Raw genomic sequence first — 18,059 nt, 5'->3', positions numbered from 1 at the left:
CATTAGCAGAGGACGGACACCCCCAGGTGTCCCTGGGGATGTGCTGCTGGGACCTAGGAAAGGCTGCCTGCAACCTTCCCTAGGGATTCTGTAGTGGGAGAGGCGGGGTGCGGTGAGGGGCACTGGGGATGTGGTGGGAGCGGAGTGGGGAGAGTGCGGGCTGCGGGGGAAGTCATGCTACCTGTGCCGTTTGGCATGCTTCTGGCTCATTATCTGAGAAGTCGGGGAGATGCCTACGCGGCTAAGTGCTGCCAACAAAAGAAAGAAAAAAAAAAAAGTGGCTTTTTTTTCTTTTTGCGTTACGTTCGGTACCTCACCTCCGGGCAGGCGAGGACCCGGCGGGCAGGGTGCCTCAGGCAACAGCGCGCTGCTGCGGTCCTTCCGCCTGGCTTGAGGGACCCGCACGCCCACGGCAGCTGGAGCCAGAGGGGACGGCGCCGGGGCGTGTGCGGGGCGAACGGGACAGAGAAGCAGCTCCTCGCCGGGCCGGGACCCGCGCCGCCATGGCGCCGGGCTCCGCCCCGCGAACTGCACTTCCCGGCGGGCAGCGGGGCAGCGCGAGGGAGGCGCATGCGCACGCCGCGCGGGGAGGCCGCGGGGCGGGAGCGGGGCTGCCAGGGGCTTCTCGGCCCGAGGCGGCCGGTCCCCTCCCCGCGCCCGGGCTCCGCCCCCCGGGAGCCCTCCTGCCGCCGCCGCCGCGGCGGCTGCCGCCGCAGGTGAGCCCCGCTCCGGCGGGCACCCCGCTTTCCCCTACACCTGCCCCACCGCCGCCTAGGCCGCCTTCCCCTCCCTCGGGCCGGGGCCCCCGTGCCTCCCCTGGGCGGCGCGGCCCCGCCGAGCACCTCTGCATGTCCCCGAGGGGCGGAGGGCGGTTGTCTGGGACCGTGGCGGTCTCTGCAGAGAGGAGAGCCGAGGCTCCTAGGGCGGCCTGACGGCCGGCCGGCGAGCAGCTGTCACGTTGCTCTTGACCGGATTTGTAAAATTTCGGTAGCTTTTCCCTACCGAAAGCTGAGGGAATCGTCCGGAACCGGCCCGAGCGGCGGCCGGGGCGGCGGGGCGCCCTCCCCAGCCCAGCCCGCCTCCGTGTTTCTCTTTGCAGTGATAATGCATCCTGGTTGATAAAGCGTACGTGGATGGTGTAATCGTTGGATCATTCCTTCGTTTGCTCCTCACAGATTCTGCTCTCAAAGTCGCTGAGAAAGGACAATGGGGGTTCAAGGACTTTGGAAACTGCTTGAATGCGCTGGGAGACCTATAAACCCAGAAACGCTGGAAGGAAAAATTCTTGCTGTTGGTATCCTTCAAAAGTAAAGCTGAGGAACCAAATTTGTGAGGGAGATTATTTTAACTATTTCACTTATTTCTACCTGATCTGTGTGTTTCGCTTTGTTTTTTTTATATATTTTAAATCATGACAATATTTTGATAAGTAGATTTTATGTTTTATAATATCTGGAATACTAAGCTCTTTTTTTTTGTTTGTTTTATGTTCTAAAAAAGAGACTTTTTTAATAGATTCCTTGCAGAAGTGTTGGACTATAGGATTTTGTGCTTTATAAATAAATGCGCTGCTCTCAGTAGGACTGTAAGATGAAAAAGTTTTAAATACTTTTGCATCAACTTTCCTGTCATACATACTTGGTTAAATGCTGGAAAGATGTGTAAAGAAGTTACCCTTCATTTATTTGTAAAAATAACTGGGGAGGTACTACTTGCTGCATAGTTGTTTCAACTCTGCTTTTTGTCCAGGGCGATAGGGGCAAGAATTTATTCTTCTCTGAAGTTCACAAGTATTTGTATAATCTTGGTTTCGATAAGCCAAGCCTAGAACAGTGGGCAAAAACCACTCAGTCAAATGTGTGCACTTTATAGAAACTATTAATATGGTATATGTGTAAGATAGTACATTTTTTCCTCTTAACGGTTCTTTTAAGATATCAGTATTTGGTTGAACCAAGCAATAAAGGGAGCCAGAGATCGTGGTGGTAACTCCATCCAAAATGCTCACCTCCTCACTCTGTTTCATCGACTCTGCAAGTTACTGTTTTTCCGAATTCGACCTGTCTTTGTTTTTGATGGAGAGGCACCCCTTCTGAAGAGGCAAACCTTGGTAAGTACCTTTGCTGAGTCATTGCAATGCAAAATAGGATGTACGTCTGCTGATACTAAGTAGCCATTTTCAGTTTCCTTCTTATTCTGCTAATGCTTCTGAGCCATGAGGACGGAGGGCTTGAAGAGCACCGCTGTGCGGGTGTTCTTTGCCATCCCAGTCTTGGTTAGCTGTTGGAGCATGCAGCAGCTCCCTTTTGATATACTCAGGTTTGATTTGCGTAGAAACCAGGTTGCAGAGAGGTAGGTGATGGCATAAGCCTGGGTCTTGCTCCAGAATGGACCTGAGCGCAGCTCTTGCAAGCATTTGTACCCAGAAGCTGAAAACTGTCCCCGAGTCCCACAGAGGAAACCGACATAGAGAGATTTAGAGGATCTGAAGGCTATGTCCACGTTGATGTAGGGTGAGTTAGGAGTTGCTCATAGACTCAGCACACAGAATTATAACAGTAATTCACTGGATGTGTATCTTCAGCGTTCAGCAAAATCTCGTTGGTGTTAATCTTATTTTCACAGGCTAAGCGAAGACAAAGGAAGGAAGTCGCCATCAGTGATTCCAGGAAAACTACAGAGAAACTCTTGAAAACATTTTTGAAGAGACAAGTTATCAAAACTGCTCTTGCGGGCAAAAGGCAAGAATAAAAATTGTTTTCCCCTTGTTTATGGGTGGCAGGTAAGTGTTTATGTAGCTATTAATCACTGTTTTTCTTTCCCTAAGCAGTGAAGTTTTGCCCAGTATTACACAAGTTCGAAGAGAAGAAATTGATGATATGTATGTATTGCCTTCTTTAGAGGAGGAAGAGAAGAACAGGTAGGTAGAATTAAGAAACATAGCTTAAATGGCTATAATAAACTCAGAGAAAAGTTATAAACCACACTTTCTGATGCTGCTGAAAGGCCTTTGATCTGTGTGACTCCATAATATATAAAGTATATTTCTTTAATTTATATTTCATTTCAGTTTCTTTTTGGAGAGTTTGGTTTATAGCTCTGGATACAGAAGTCTTTGGGTTATTTATGGGAAAGTTACAGAAGCAGCTTTCAGCCCACAGATTAAATTTCTACACTGGATTCATGTTTAAGGATGAAAGTGCTTTCTCAGTCTCTGTGGCCATATCTATATGACTAAATGGAGCTGATTGTTCACGCTTGGGTAGCTGGTGTGCGGCAGCTTGATTCCGGTTTGCGCCCCCTCATTCAGTAGTGTAGACGTGTTCAGCAGAAGTAGACTTTGTATGTACTTGTCAAACTTGTGACATCTTCTTAAATAACTCTAAGTGGGAATGTGAAGCTATCTGTTAGATTACTCTCTGCACATCTTATATATACTTTTATATACTTAAAATGCTGATCAAATAAGAATCAGTTATTGATTTAAACAGCAACAGTTGTCTCAATCTAATTTTAACTCACATAAGTCTGCCTTCTTGCTTTCTGTTCAGATCTTTTTGGCTTGTGTATGTATTTATATGTTTGTGTGTATATGCGTATATATATGTGTGTACTTTGACGTGGTGTGTGAATTTTTGTACTTATTGGTGAAGGAATGACTAACGTCCTTTTGCTTAAAATAGGAACTTTATTTTCCTAGGTAAATATCTACATCTTTTTTTCTCTTTGTGATTTTTAGCTCAGAGGAGGAAGATGAAAAAGAATGGGAAGTGAGAATGACCCAAAAAAAGATGTTGCAGGTAAGTGCATGCTAATTGTCCTGTTCTTGTGAACAATCCTCTCATTCGTGTGCTATGCTTAAAAGACAAATAAAAAGGTTAAAAAAAAAAGTGTTTGGATGTATAGGTCTTACTATAACATTACTTATCAAGCAAACAAGTTAATGAGGAAATACAAATGTAATTTTCTCCACTAGAATGCAGCAGAATAGGAATTTCTTATAGTATTTTTTTTTTCCTTTTAACTACTTTCTCTGGACGTGTGGAGAATAAATTGTTTTTTGTAATCATATGTGAAATGTATGCATTTGTGCCCATGTGTATGCACATGTAAGACAGCATATTTAACAAAATTCTCATGCTTCTCCAAATATGAATTGATGTTGAAGCACTTCAGTCCTTGAGTTTTCACAGATAAATTCTGTAGTCCCTTCTGATGTGCTGATCTCATGGGAAGAGGAGAAAAGAAATATATAACCTAAGAAGAAGGCATAATGAATAATAAAATTATCTCTGCTTTCATCAAACTTAAAAAAAACAAAAAAGAAAAAAAAAAGAAAAAACTCTTGGAAATGCTGTTCATCTTTGAAGTAGTTCGCATTCAGAAGGAGAACCTCTTTGGAAGGATAAAATCGGAGTAGCTGAGGCAATAGGACCTGCTTCTGTGATTTATACTAAATATTTTTTTGTAAAAACAATAAACACAAGTTGCTCTGTATAGTGTACATCAATAATTATGTACTTTATTTTATTAGGTAGTAGTTAGCTTTTTTTTTTCTGAACTGTTTTCTTCTCAGTATAGGAAGTAGCAACAAAGATTTTGTGGGTGTTTTTTTTGTTGTTTGGAATGATGCTCTAAATATTTTATTATTGTTGTTGTGCTGTAATGTAAAATAGGTGTTTATGTTGTTTTCCATTTTTATAGGAAGAGTTATGTGAAAATCCTCATTCTGTAGATATTGAATCAGAAGATTTCAACAAGCTGCCTCCAGAAATAAAACATGAGATCTTGACTGATATGAAAGAATTTACAAAGCGAAAAAGAACATTATTCGAAGCAATGCCAGAGGTAATATTTAAAATAGTTTTCAAGCCATCAGAATGGAGCTATTGCCATTAATGCAGATGAAGACTACATAAGAGTATCACGTCTGGAAAGCTTTACCCCCAGGCCTATTTAACAAGAGATGTTATGCTGAGGGGAAAAAAACCCAGTGAGATAATGACTCTTAACAGAGTGGGTCTATTCAGAGTCCTATCTCTTGATTGCCACTACAATTGGCAGAGCTAATTCAGTTTGGCAAGAATGGAAAAAATCATGCTGTGTCTCATGCCTCGTCAGCATTACACCCAAGATTTCAACTGCAAGAACATACTACTGGTGTGGATGAACCAGACAGAATGAACGCAGCTTGAATTCCGAACCCTCGGGTTGTTAGGGGAGCTGGCAGCTGGGAAAAGGCTTTTGTAACTTAGGCAGATGTGTTACTGAAGCCATTCAGAGGCAAATGGGGAATCCTGTAGTGCCACTTCTACAATAGCTTTTCAGAGCACAGTTAGATTTCAAAAGTACAATATATGTCAGATCAAATGATAGCTTGTAGCCAAGTGTAAACTAAGAACCGTCACCTCAAAACCGTCCACATGTGGATTCTGTTATAATTGCATTGTTTTTAAGATGGGGACCAGCTCCGTTAGCCAGTTAAGTTTTGTTGGTCACGTCATTGAGATCTCGTTTTTAGCTAGCATTCAGAACTACTTAATTGTATCTTTTAGAATCATTGTGTGTTACCGGGCTAGTGTTGCTGTCGTTTGGGAGTGCAGTTACCTGCTTAAAGGAAACTCTGAAAAGGCTCTCCAGAGCGTGGTAAATGAAGTTGCTTAAAAGGTGCAGCTAGTGGCATTTATTTAAATTGACTTGGTTGTTTGTTTTGTGTTTGTTTTTTTGTTTTGTTTTGTTTTGTTTTTTTAAAGGAGTCCAATGACTTTTCTCAGTACCAGCTTAGGGGTTTGCTTAAGAAAAGCAACCTCAATCGCTGCATAGAAAATGTACAAAAAGAGTTGAATCAACAGCACTCGGGTGAAATCCAAACACAATATGAAAATGAAGGTGGTTTTGTGAAAGAAGTGGAATCTAGGAGGGTAGTCTCTGAAGATACTTCTCACTATATCCTAATAAAGGGTAAGTCAGGTCTTAATTTTGTAAAACCTCGTTTGGTGTGTGCAGTCTGCAGCTGTCAGTTTTAAGAAAAACCTGAATATTGTTTATAGGTGCATGTAGCCAATAGTTTGTATGAAATGTGCATTACTGTTAGACATAATTAACTGTCATCTGTAAACGTGTAGAAAACGGTTTTATTAATCTTTATATAATGATGTTCATTATGTACAATGGAATGTTAGTAAAAGCAATTTTTTTACTTAGAAAAAAAATCAACAAAAAACTTTCTTTCAGGTATTCAAGCAAAAGAAGCTACAAGTAGAGACTTGGAAACTACTGCAGGACCCTCATCAAAAATGCTTGAATTTACTAAATCAAATAAAATCAATGAATCTCCTGCTAATGCAAAGCTAGTTGCATCTGACAAGTTGCAGAGAGGGAAAGATAACAATGTGGTGACAGCACCACCCTCTCCTCGGACTTTGCTTGCTATCCAGGCAGCTATGGTAGAAAGCAGCTCAGAAGAAGAACTGGGGGATGAAGATACAGGACGATTGAACGTGTTACAGTCTGTAACAGAGGAAGGCAGTGTGTCTCCAAGAACACTACAGGCAATTCAGCAAGCTCTGAGTGGTGATGATGGTAAAAGGGAGGAAATTGTTACTGTTAGAACTGATGGAGTGCTACCAGAAAGATCAGAAGTGAAGGATTTTCTGCTTAGTAGCTCAGATGAGGAAGATCAGATTCCTGAAGTTAAGGAGGGAGAAAAGATACCTACATCTACAATTCATTTGTCAAACCAAGTGATTATGCAAGACGCTGAACTTGAACAAAAGAGTCAGGAGTTGGAAAAAAATTATATTACACCTAAGGACACCAGTATATCCAGAGCTGAAAATTATTCTTATATTGACAATACTAGAAAAGGCAAAGATGTTGTAGACAAAGAAGAAAATGGTTCCAAAACGGACTTAAATTCTTTGGGAGATAAGGTTATAAACTTGTGCATGCAGAAGCCAAGTTGTTCCCCTGTACAAACTAGTATAGGGGCTTTGATTCATGCTGAAACAACAGACCTTTCTAAAAATGAGGAAGACTTGAAAATTTCTGAAAATATAGAGGAAGTAATTTCGCAAACAGAAGAGAATGTATCTGAGGTACAGAAGGATCTTAGATTTTTTCCAGAAGCAAAAGGTCCTGAGGAGGAAAGGGAAGGGATATCACAGTCTGAAGACAGTGATTCTGATGGTATGTGCTTTTTAATTTGTCTAAAAAGATACGAAAATAGGACCTTATTGTATTTGTAGTCAGTTGAAGTTAACCTTTTCTCCTGGTAAGAAATGTTTTAAAATACATCTATTCCTACGTATGTAGGAGGTGGAACGAAAATCTGAGCTATGTTTTTCCCCTTGGTGTTATGTTTTTATCATGGAAACCTGAGCATATCAAAGAATATGGAGAGTCAGGAAAGCATGCTGTTGTGTACGTTGAACTTAACTGGTGTATTAATGGTTAACCACTTGGTTTCTGTAATTTCACAATCCTTATATCTATTTACTGCATATAGGAAAAAAAAATCACTGTCCAAGCTAAAACCATGTACAAATACTTCTTTTTAAACAAGCAGCGGGAAGTTGAAATCTTTATTTTCCTTTAATAGGAAGCTTTATTGATGTGGATACCGAAATCAGTAATGAAGCTGAGTTTCCTACTAAATACGATGAAAAACTGGGTGATGAAACAGCACTTCCAGAAGTGGAGACAGACAGACATGATATTGTCACACAGGACTTGCTGAAGGAGTCTGATGAAGTGCAGTTGGCAAACGATCAGAACGTTGAAAGAGAAGATGATGGTAAAGATGCAGTGGATGAGTGGCAAGACGTCAGTTTGGTAACTCCTTGTTACTTGTTTTGAGCTAGTAATGAAGTGCTCTGTCCCCAAGTTTTTAAGAAAAACTTCTTACTGTTCCATTGCTTTCTCATATGTGTATCTAATTCTATGGGAACTGATTTTTCTTAAAGATGATGATTAACCATAAGCTCTCTGAAATCAGAGGGAAACTTTTAAGGTTTTAGCACTCTGATGAATAGACCTATCTCTGGTCTTGTAATTTACTGCATTAGAGAAGCTATGACAACTTCCAAGGGTGAATTAATGGAGCGTATACTACTAGAATAATTATAGTTGGAGTCTTAGTGCTTTACTTAACTAAATATACCTGCATTATTGAAATAATGAAAAGCTTGTTTTATTTTTCAGGAAGAACTGCAAGAATTAGAAAATGAACTTTCTGGTGAGCAGAATATGCTTCAGGCTCAAAAACAGCAGCAGGAGCGTGTTGCTGCTTCTGTAACAGGACAGATGTTCTTGGAAAGCCAGGTAGTATTAGTTGAATCATTTTGATTTGATACAGTGTGATGTGGTTCCCCCCTCCACCCCAGTCAAACATTTTCTCAAAAGCTGTTAGTAATTTTGCTTAATTATAGGTCACCTTTTTTCCTCTTAGGAGCTTGTTTTTTTCAGTCTGCTTGATTTAAAATATTGCAAGTATTGAGATAATCTTGAATTCCAACAATTTTCAATAACTGTTATAACATTATAAAATAATAATAAAATTATGAATAAATCAACATTTTTTTAAGCACCAACTTTTTAAGGTTGGGCCAGTTTGATCTTTGCCTGTTGCTGTGAAAGGTGCAAATTGAATGAAAAATATTAGGAAGTTACATTCAGCAGTATGGAATTGATATAATCTGGGTGTTGGGTAAACTGTGATTTCCCCTAGGGATTAAAAGATAAAACCTTACAAGGAATCCGCATGGTAACCCAGGTTTATGCCCTACGTAACTCGTTTTAAAGAATCTCACCAGTAATACCTGCATAAGCCTGTAACTTCTGTTTCAGTATTAGCGTTTAAAGCTTAATGCAAGGACTACTTGCAATACAATGTGTTGGCGTTAACATATCCATAATATAGTAGACTAGTGATAGTATCTATGATGTAATAAACTTATTCTAACAAACTAATTCTGAGAAATATATAAATGCTTTTATTTTCTTTGCATAAAAGGGGTAATTTAGTCTCAAAATGATTGAAATTTTTGTTTCCTTTGCTAAATATTTGCTCATACTTGTTTCTGCAGATGATTTTTTTAAAGGCCAGTAGGTTGTGCTTTTGTAATATTATGTGCCATATAATGGTACATATACCATTATAGTTGTAAGTCTTTTGACCTTGTGCTTTTGCTCTTTATTACAGTAAAAGTTTTAAGCCTTGAGACTGACTTTGTCAGGGCACAAAAGCCAGCTGCAGCGAGGAAAAAAAAGTGTGTGTATGTGCAGATATATGTATACATATCAAATATATACTTAATAAATTTTACACCTTACCTTTTGCAGTGATTATTACAGGAGAGTAAATGAAAAGCATAATTTCTGGAGATGACGTAATCCAGAATTGTGTAACTAACACAAGCCTGTAAACCTAGTGTGTGTGGGATATTTAACTGAGGTTAAATAATGTATTCCATAAAAGCAAATTGTTTAAAATACATCAAAATACATGTATATCAAAACACCATCCAAAGGATGATTAGTCTGCCCACTGTTTCCTGCTTGATGTTAATGTTTCTCATATGCTTTCACACCATTTTCTGAGCTAAGGTGATAACTGATTTTTTTTTTTTTTTTTTTTAAATTTTATTTAACCTGCATCTTTCTTTCATGGAGCCCACATAATTGTAATGCATGGACTTTTCTCCATGTTATGGAAAGCACAATACTTAAGTATGCTTGTGTAATTAAGATAGCAGATTCTCAAACTGTGTAGTAATAGTGTGATCAAGTAGTGCTTGACTTATGTGGCACTATCTGCCCGAGACGAGTAAATGGGATTTCTTTCCCCCTTGACTTGACTGTGCTTGGCACTTTTTAGCGGAAATTAAGATTTGCTGTGAAATATTAAATACCTCCCAAGTGTGAACCTAGCAGTTCCGAGTCAAGCAGAATTATAATAGAAATTGATTCTTCAGATGAAATATTAACTGTTTTCTCTGCATCCTACAGGAGCTTCTCCGTCTGTTTGGCATTCCATATATTGAAGCTCCGATGGAGGCAGAGGCACAGTGTGCTATATTGGACCTTACTGATCAGACCTCTGGGACAATCACTGATGACAGTGATGTTTGGTTATTTGGCGCACGGCATGTTTATAAAAATTTCTTCAGTCAAAACAAATATGTGGAATATTATCAGTATGTTGATTTTCAAAACCAACTAGGTAAGCCTCAGGTATTGATTTGTTAAATACAGTTTTTAATAAAACAGCGCTGCCATGTATCTTTTTGAAGTTGTATTTTCTACAGAATATTGTGTCTGTTAATACAATGCTTGTCCTTTGGAGAGTCTCTAAAGACATTCAGTTGGGTTGCTGTTTTTACTGCCAGATGACCCCCCTGAATTTGCAGACACCTGCACTAAACTTCAGTGTCACTTAGTTTATTAAGGAAAATATGAGCCAATTTTAACTTTTTCTTATGCCTTGTTTAAGCAGAACTCATTTTAAAATCGGTTTTGACATTTTCAAAGTTGAGAGAGGCTATAGACTTTGAAATAATATTTTAATGTCTTCAGCATGTAAAATTTCACAACATTTTTATGTGGTGAAAAATATGTCTTTGGTTTCTTCTCCCAGCAAATTGAATGAAACATTTTTTTCCCCTACTTATACCTACTTAGGTATGTTACTGTAGCTTACTTGGAGAGGATTGCTATAAAAGCATGTGTGTGACTTTTAGCTGTTATTAATATAATAAACCAGAGCTTTTATTTATTTTTTTACCAGAGAAAAATGGTCACCATTGGTCTTCATGTCACATTCCTCTGCAGTCTTGTACTTCTACTCCTTTTTCCATGCATTGCACTATTGTTCTTTCTTGACAGTTGATGGTTTATCCTGACTAGCATGCTGATAGTCTGTGCTTAGACATACATCCCTCCTTTTCTCCACTGAATTTTTTTTTTTTTAATTTTTTTTTTTTTTAAATCTAAACTCCTGAATGTAGTCGCTGAAAATCAGTCTGGTTGCCTCAGATCTTACAGCGTACCAAGTAGAAGAGGTCAGCTGAGTTCTTCCTTCTTTCTGGCTGTTTCACAGGCTCTTTGGTCTACTTAGTAACTGCGCTAGCACAGAGCAAAAGGCTTCCAGTTTGGGAACACTTTTAAGAAGCAGAGGCATTGATATTATGGAGAATTCAAACAGTGTTTTTATTTCTGATTTGGGAGTTATTAAATTCAGGTCAGCATTAGATGAGGACAGGACAGTAACTGTAAAGTAAATGTAAAGTAATATCTCTTAGCTCTTAGAGACCCAGAATTTCCCAATGGTCTTTACATTATAACATTTTAATTTTGGCAAGATGTATTTGCCAAGTTAGCACAACTACCGGTGCTTGAGCTAGCAGTAGCATATTGACACTGCTCCAGAATATAATTTAGCAAATTCTGATGTTGAATTAAAAGTAATTTTACAGAGTTAATACCTTTGTGTTCCTTTTGGTTTTTGCCTTTCAGATAATATATTATTTTTTAATTTGTAAGAGAACAGACGCTGAATCCACTGATTTTTTGGTTTATGCACTTTTTTTACAGGGTTGGATCGAAGCAAGCTAATTAATTTGGCATACTTGCTTGGAAGCGACTACACTGAGGGCATCCCAAATGTTGGCTTTGTCACAGCGATGGAGATTTTAAATGAATTTCCTGGGCACGGCTTGGAACCTCTCTTAAAATTCGCGTATGCTTCGTCATATTTTGCTTTTTTTGTCTCTCCATAATATGAATATTTGTGAATATACTTTTCTGCTGCCTAAGCATACAACAAAACATATGACCATCATTAAGGAGGCTAAGTTAACTGTAAAATATGTGTTAATATTTTTAACTGTAAAAAAAATTATACCACTATCTGAAATGGCAGGAAAATAAGGTGACATGTTCATACAGCAATTACAGTGAGACTAATGAAGACAATAGAACAGCTGTAGAACTGTGCGACTGCCTCTGAGTTCATTGCAGAACTGGATCCGTAGTGGAGTGGAGGTTTATTCTCCCTGAGCTTGTGAGAAGGTGCTGTAGCTTGCTCGTAGAGAAAAGAGACTTGATGAGTTGAGGAATGGATGACCTGGAAAGAGACAGACAGGTAGGCTGTGGGGAAGAACAAGATTTGAAGAGGGCCAACCCAGTTGTATTGGCAATGGCGAGGATGGTTAGAAGTCTTTCTTTTTTTTTTTCTTTTTTTTTTTTTTTCCCCTTGCATACCAAGAAAACTCCAAAAATGATCATTATGTGTGGAACATTCTCCCCCAGTGAGGCTGAATTTAGGGCCTTCTGTTTAGCAGCCTATGGGGAATCCAGGTGATGTTTGCTACTGTGGCTTACAATGGCTGCATTTACTGTGTATGTTTTGTCTTTTCAGATTTTGGCCCTTTGGCCATTTTTTATTTGGAAATTTCCTACCTCATCTCATGTAGTAACTGAAGTAGGGAGACTAAGGCTATTGAAATTAGCACGATGGCTCTTGATATTCCAAATTATATTTTATGGAGGCAAATGAATACTTTCCTCTGTTTTTCAGTGAATGGTGGAAGGAGGCTCAGAAGAATAAGAAATTAAGACCTAATCCACATGATACAAAAGTCAAGAAGAAGCTGCGGGAGCTGCAGCTTTCTTCAGGTTTCCCAAATCCAGCAGTGGCAGACGCATACCTGAAGCCTGTGGTGGATGAGACAAGGGGTTCGTTCATCTGGGGGAAGCCTGATGTAGACCAGATCAGAGAATATCCTTTTACTATATGGCAAGACTTGTTAGCTAAAATTACTTGGATTAAAGTTCGTAAGGCTAGTTAGTGAGTCAGCAACAGAATGTCAAACGCTTAACATCTCATTGGTGTGAGGGGCCCGCCGCCCCATCTGCATGCACTCTACTGCAATGATACAAGCTCTGGAATGGAAGGGAATGCAGCCATGCATGGTGGCATTCGGGGCTGCTCTGCCCTCCTGAGAGAACGAGCTGCTTCGCTTTGCATGCAAAGAGTCTCGCAGCTGGAATGGCGAGTTTGTTGTGACGTTACATTTCTGTAACTGTGCTGTGCCTATTTCTAGACTTAGAGCAGGATTGTCTGCATGCTCCTGATGTATGTTTTCCATCTTTCACAAATGGGTTTCAAAACCTAGTCAGAAATGGTGATTCAATCTGCGCTTTATCCCTAGTTATTCACTGCGTTTCTTGCAATGATGTCTATTTCTTGCATCCGTTGCAGCTTGAGCTGCAGTGAATTGTTGAAGAGTAGACGGCAATGCACGCAGAGCTAACAGTGTTTTAAACAGTAAATGAAACTTCCAGTATGTGCAAGTGTAAAAATGAGGTTTACTTACAGGTATTTTGTCTTATGGCAGTACCGTGTAGCCAAAATGAGTTCTATCTTCACTGAGACATGCTTTTGGAAATGTTGATATTAGAGAAAAAGTTCTGTAACTAATAGAGATGTAATAGCGTGATTAAGATACGTAGTGTTATACTGGAATCATCCGCGTAAGTTAGCGGTAGTAACTAAAAGTATTTTCTCTGGTTTTGTAGTAGAAAAAGCTTTGAAGTAGAGTGACTGTCGCGGTTTAACCTGGCAGGCAGCCAAATACCACGCAGCCGCTCACTCACTCCTCCCACCCCCAGCGGGACGGGGAGAGAATCGGAAGGGTAAGAGTGAGAAAAACTCGTGGGTTGAGATAAAGACAGTTTAATAGAACAGAAAAAAGGAAAATAATAATGATAAAATATACAAAATGAGTGATGTACAATGCAATTGCTCACCACCCGCGCTGACCGATAACCAAGTAGCGATCGGTACTTCCTGGATCACGCCTACCCTTCATATACTGAGCATGACGTCACATGGTATGGAATACCCCATTAGCCAGCTGGGCTGGCTGTCCTGATTATGTTCCCTCCCATCTCGTGTACCTAGCTCAGTCAGTAGGCACGGGAGCTGTCCTTGGACTAGGAGGGCACTTAGCAACAACTGAAAACATCAGTGTGTTATCAACATTCTCCTCATACTAAATCCAAAACACAGCACTAGGAAGAAATTTAACCCTATCCCAGCCGAAACCAGGACAGTGACTTTCCTCCAGACATTGTTTATTTGAGGAATTTTCATTTTATGTGATTACAAAATACTAGTAATAGCCATTTTGTAAAGTTCCTTAACTTTCTGCACATTCTGTCAGGATCATTTTGGCTGGACCAGGACAAAGATAGATGAAATTCTTTCACCTGTGATAAAACAGCTGAACTTGCAGCAGGTAAAGTATAAAGCTGTGTATAGTTTAAGGGTAACTGGAAAATTGTAAGAGAAGCATTTTAAAATTAACAGCAAGGCTTTAAAATACATTTCTCAGAAACTGGGATTTGGCCTTTTTTTTTTTATCTCAATATATATATTTCTAAAAGTCATTAAACTTACTTCTCTAGACTTCATTTCTGTATGATTTGGGTGTGCTGTGAGGCACTCTACATAATTTCAATTGTTGGTTTCAAATTTTGTTATCTTTCAAGCACCTATCTCAAGTCCAGGTTGCTGTTTGTTCTGGATGTGGCTGAAACTACAGATATCTCAAGCACCTTCAGTGCTTTTAAAAGACAGCGTGCTGTCTCTAAAAATGATTTATAAAAATGCCTCTGAGATTTTGGTGAAGTGAGACTGACCATGTGGTACCATCCATATCTTTTGAGGAGGAGTGCAGACTGAACCGTTGAGCAAGTGCCCATGAATAATATTACTCTAATTTCCAAATAAATGTTCTGTCAGCTTTAATAAAACTTAAAAGCGAGGAGTGGTGCATGCTGTAATACTGTGAAAGTCAGTTGTAAAACTGATCACCTAAGGTCAGATTCTTTCCTCCTTTTGCCATAAGCAAGATAGATTCGTAGTCTAAACCAGTGTTCTAGGTTCTCTCTATCACTCAAAGGAGTGAAAGGTACCAAAACCCATAGTTAAATCCATATACTTTCAGGTTGACTGGAACATTCTTTGGAAGTGTCTGTCTCTCTCAGACAATTTTAGGGAGAATATAGAGGACTAGCTTAGTCTATACAGCAAGCCTAGCTATGGTGGAATAGCACAGGCCTGTTGTGTGTGACTACTTTCTAGTTCTACTCGTAAATCTTTATACTGTAGCAGCATGTGTTACAATGAACTTGAGTCAAATGACTGCATTTTGTTGCACTGGCAGATGCAAATATAAAGTGCACTTCCAACATTTGCTTAGTAAACATTCTGTTGTTTTAACAGCTTGAAGCTAAGGATGTGTTTGTAAGGACATACTTAAGAGCACTACAGAGATTCTCTGTGTTAGGGTTGAAAATAGCAACATATGTCTAATCAGCAGCAGCATAAGGTTTGTAAAATTTCACTGGAGTTTGCTTATTATTTAGTTTCTGTAAAGGTTCTTGTTGCATAATTTATAATAAAGTATAGGTATTACTATAATAATGCATCTTATTGTTCACATCTATTTGCATGCATATTAATTTCATTAGTCCTTTGTCCTGCTTTAATTTGGGATGCTTTATAGTATAGCTGAGACAACAGCTGAATTCCCATCTCAAAAACATCCAAAGGTGTTTCTCTGTTTTATTTTTGATAGACTCAGCTTCGAATTGATTCATTCTTCAGACTAGCACAGCATGAAAAACAAGCTATTAAAAGTCAGAGACTGCGCAGAGCTGTGACTTGTCTGAAGAGAAAGGAAAAAGAAGCAGCCGATGAAATTCGGGAGGCTACTGCTGTTACGGAGATTGAACTTAAACAGCACGAGGAAAGGAAAGGGAAAGGTACTGCAGGCTGTGCAAATCATCAAGCTGTGGCAACAGAAGTCCAAAGTGGAAAGAGAAGGAAACGTTCAGATTCCAGAAAAGAGTGTTTATATGGAGGTGGTTTTATTGGGAATTTCCATCTTTCAGAAACTTCTAGTGACTCCTCAGTAGAGGAATTGGAAAGCAGTGATTTAGGCAAGAGCAAAAAGAGGAAAAATGTCTCTGCAATGGAGACAACAGACCATAAAGAGAAAAAGGGGTGCAGTAGCTCAAGTGATGAGGATGAAGAACTGGGAAACGTAGTCATGGTGACTGCCAAACCTGTGTTTGAGGGCAGAAAGAAGAAATCGCAGAGTAAGAGAGGAAGAAAAAAGAAAAAGTCTTAAAGGAAAAAAAGGTCTTAAAGAGTGTGTGCATGTGTTTTTATGACTTAAGCTTTGTAAATATTCTAATGAATTTTTGATAAATAATAAATTATCCCTATTTGTCATGTATGTGTCATGCATTTTGTGTCCATAACTTAAATAGGAGGGATTTTAAACCATGAAAAAAATAGTTTTAGCACATTTACTCATAAAGACCTAGATTAGACTTGATATAAGTTTTTTGTTTTGAGGTTTTAAAATTGAGCCAAAACATGATGTCCGTTCATTTGCATTCTAACTAAGAGAGATAGCTGTTAAAAATCACACGCAATCTGTTGCTTCCTTAATTTCAAACTTAAATGAAATTTTGAAAGCAACTTGGATTATTTCTAGGTGCTGGGAGAAGTAAAATCAGCTCAATTATTGTTATTTTCCTTATTTCCTTCACTATGTCTGTCTCAAAGTTTTGTGCTCAAAGTAATGTTGCTTATTGAACCATTCATGAGGCAATGTAAGCCCTTGTAAAATTTCATGGAAAATCATACAGTACAGTAAGTCTTTGTATAATCTGAGGTGCTGTAATTGTTTTATGTTCTGAATGTAAATGTCGTGTTTCTAGATTTGGAGTTACGTGACCATGTCCAAAGACAGAATTTGCCTGCAAAAGTGACGTTCAGAGGTGTCCACTGGTTGCAGGACTGATGTCGGATTAATTTTGAGAGAAACAACGTGTTAGGCTCCGACTCCCCCCCGCCCCATCTCACCTGTCTCTCTGAATGTAGAATTTATTTATAGCTCCTGTGGATTAAGACGGAAAAGCACTGAATGCTGCCAGTCATACTTGGGTTCTTATGTTACATTTTAGTCCTCCTTCTTGCTTCTTTTGTCTTCTCATTTAATATTTCTACTTCATTTCTCATTGTTTTATTGTTTCAAAGTCCAAGTCCATACAATTAAGTTTCATATGAAACATTAGCCTCCCCTAAAAGGATGAAGGGTGGAGGTGAGCTGGATAGGATTTGGCCCTTATAGTTGCAGAGAGTCTTAATACTTCATGTACAGTGTTTACCAGGCAAAAACTGCCCCTTTTGATACTACTTTTGTAAAAGATTATCATATGTTAAGCAAATTCTCAGCCTGGACAGCCAGTTTACAGCAGTGTTTTGTAAATCACTCATTAATATTACTGAATTTTGCTTTAAGTGTAGATCGGTTCTTGGTGATTTGTTTGATAGTTTCTAAATGTCAAAGAGCTCCTATTAGTTTCTTCTACCAAGTATGGTAAAGTACAGAGACCTTCAGTTCTCTGTAGGGCTTATTTAGTGTTTTTGTACAATAATTCATTATTTTTCAATGGCACCTAGAAACCCCAGCTGAGGTTGAAATCTAATTTTGCTAAGAACTGTATAAAGTAAGAGACAGTTCCCGTCCTGAATTGATTGCAGTCTAAATAAGAGAAGTCTTGGAGAGACCTGTATTAGTTCCTATGGCAGTAAGTGGTTGCGATCCGTTGAGCGAATGTACATCTTGTGTGTACAAAAGAGGAGTGGTATGTGTGTAATTATGCATGTTGACAGCTGTCTCATGGGGGTAAAGTGGGCTAGGATTTTGGGGGGGGGGTGTACCCTGTTACAGTTCTGCATTCCAGCGCGAGCACGCATTTACATACCCCTTCCACAAATGCACCCCTGCCCCTTTGTAAATTGCGCTCGGTGCTTGGGAGACCCCTTTGACTCTGAAGAACGATGTTTAGCTCTTCGGTTACCTTTTAGCAACAGTGAATGGTTACTAACGCTATCTTATTTTTGTAAAAAATACTCCAAAGCTGGTTACTCTGTTGGTTGGAGCTCCCTTGACTGGATGCCTACCGCTGTTACGAAA

At 39.3% G+C, this 18,059-nt stretch overlaps 1 protein-coding gene across 2 annotated transcripts; it reads left to right on the top strand.

Annotated features, from left to right (window-relative positions):
• Positions 1 to 578: 578 nt before the first annotated feature.
• Positions 579 to 16,307, top strand: ERCC5 (ERCC excision repair 5, endonuclease). Of its 2 annotated transcripts, XM_075137568.1 has the most exons (16): positions 579 to 716; positions 1,100 to 1,294; positions 1,935 to 2,110; positions 2,626 to 2,741; positions 2,831 to 2,920; positions 3,740 to 3,800; positions 4,705 to 4,848; positions 5,754 to 5,961; positions 6,235 to 7,188; positions 7,601 to 7,833; positions 8,203 to 8,322; positions 10,009 to 10,222; positions 11,593 to 11,737; positions 12,578 to 12,778; positions 14,216 to 14,300; positions 15,645 to 16,307. In XM_075137568.1, the coding sequence occupies exons 2-16, from the start codon at positions 1,207 to 1,209 to the stop codon at positions 16,197 to 16,199; spliced, it is 3,390 nt and encodes a 1,129-aa protein (XP_074993669.1). In that variant the 5' UTR covers positions 579 to 716; positions 1,100 to 1,206; the 3' UTR covers positions 16,200 to 16,307. The 2 variants fall into 2 exon arrangements, with proteins under 2 accessions (XP_074993669.1, XP_074993677.1); XM_075137576.1 differs by lacking the exons at positions 579 to 716; positions 1,100 to 1,294; positions 1,935 to 2,110; positions 2,831 to 2,920 and having other exon boundaries at positions 2,705 to 2,782; positions 12,578 to 12,780; positions 14,218 to 14,300.
• The last annotated feature ends 1,752 nt before the right edge of the window (positions 16,308 to 18,059 follow it).

This window comes from Calonectris borealis, chromosome 1, assembly GCF_964195595.1.
Source record: "Calonectris borealis chromosome 1, bCalBor7.hap1.2, whole genome shotgun sequence".
Taxonomy (NCBI): domain Eukaryota; kingdom Metazoa; phylum Chordata; class Aves; order Procellariiformes; family Procellariidae; genus Calonectris; species Calonectris borealis.
This window is presented reverse-complemented; position numbering and strand designations above follow the sequence as displayed.

Bases quoted from the DNA above. Each gene is read 5' to 3' on its own strand.
- ERCC5 (XM_075137568.1), top strand. From the start codon at position 1,207: ATGGGGGTTCAAGGACTTTGGAAACTGCTTGAATGCGCTGGGAGACCT. The intron at 2,742-2,830 runs GCAAGAATAAAA...TTCCCTAAGCAG, and splicing joins ACTGCTCTTGCGGGCAAAAG to TGAAGTTTTGCCCAGTATTA. The intron at 7,189-7,600 runs GTATGTGCTTTT...TTCCTTTAATAG, and splicing joins TGAAGACAGTGATTCTGATG to GAAGCTTTATTGATGTGGAT.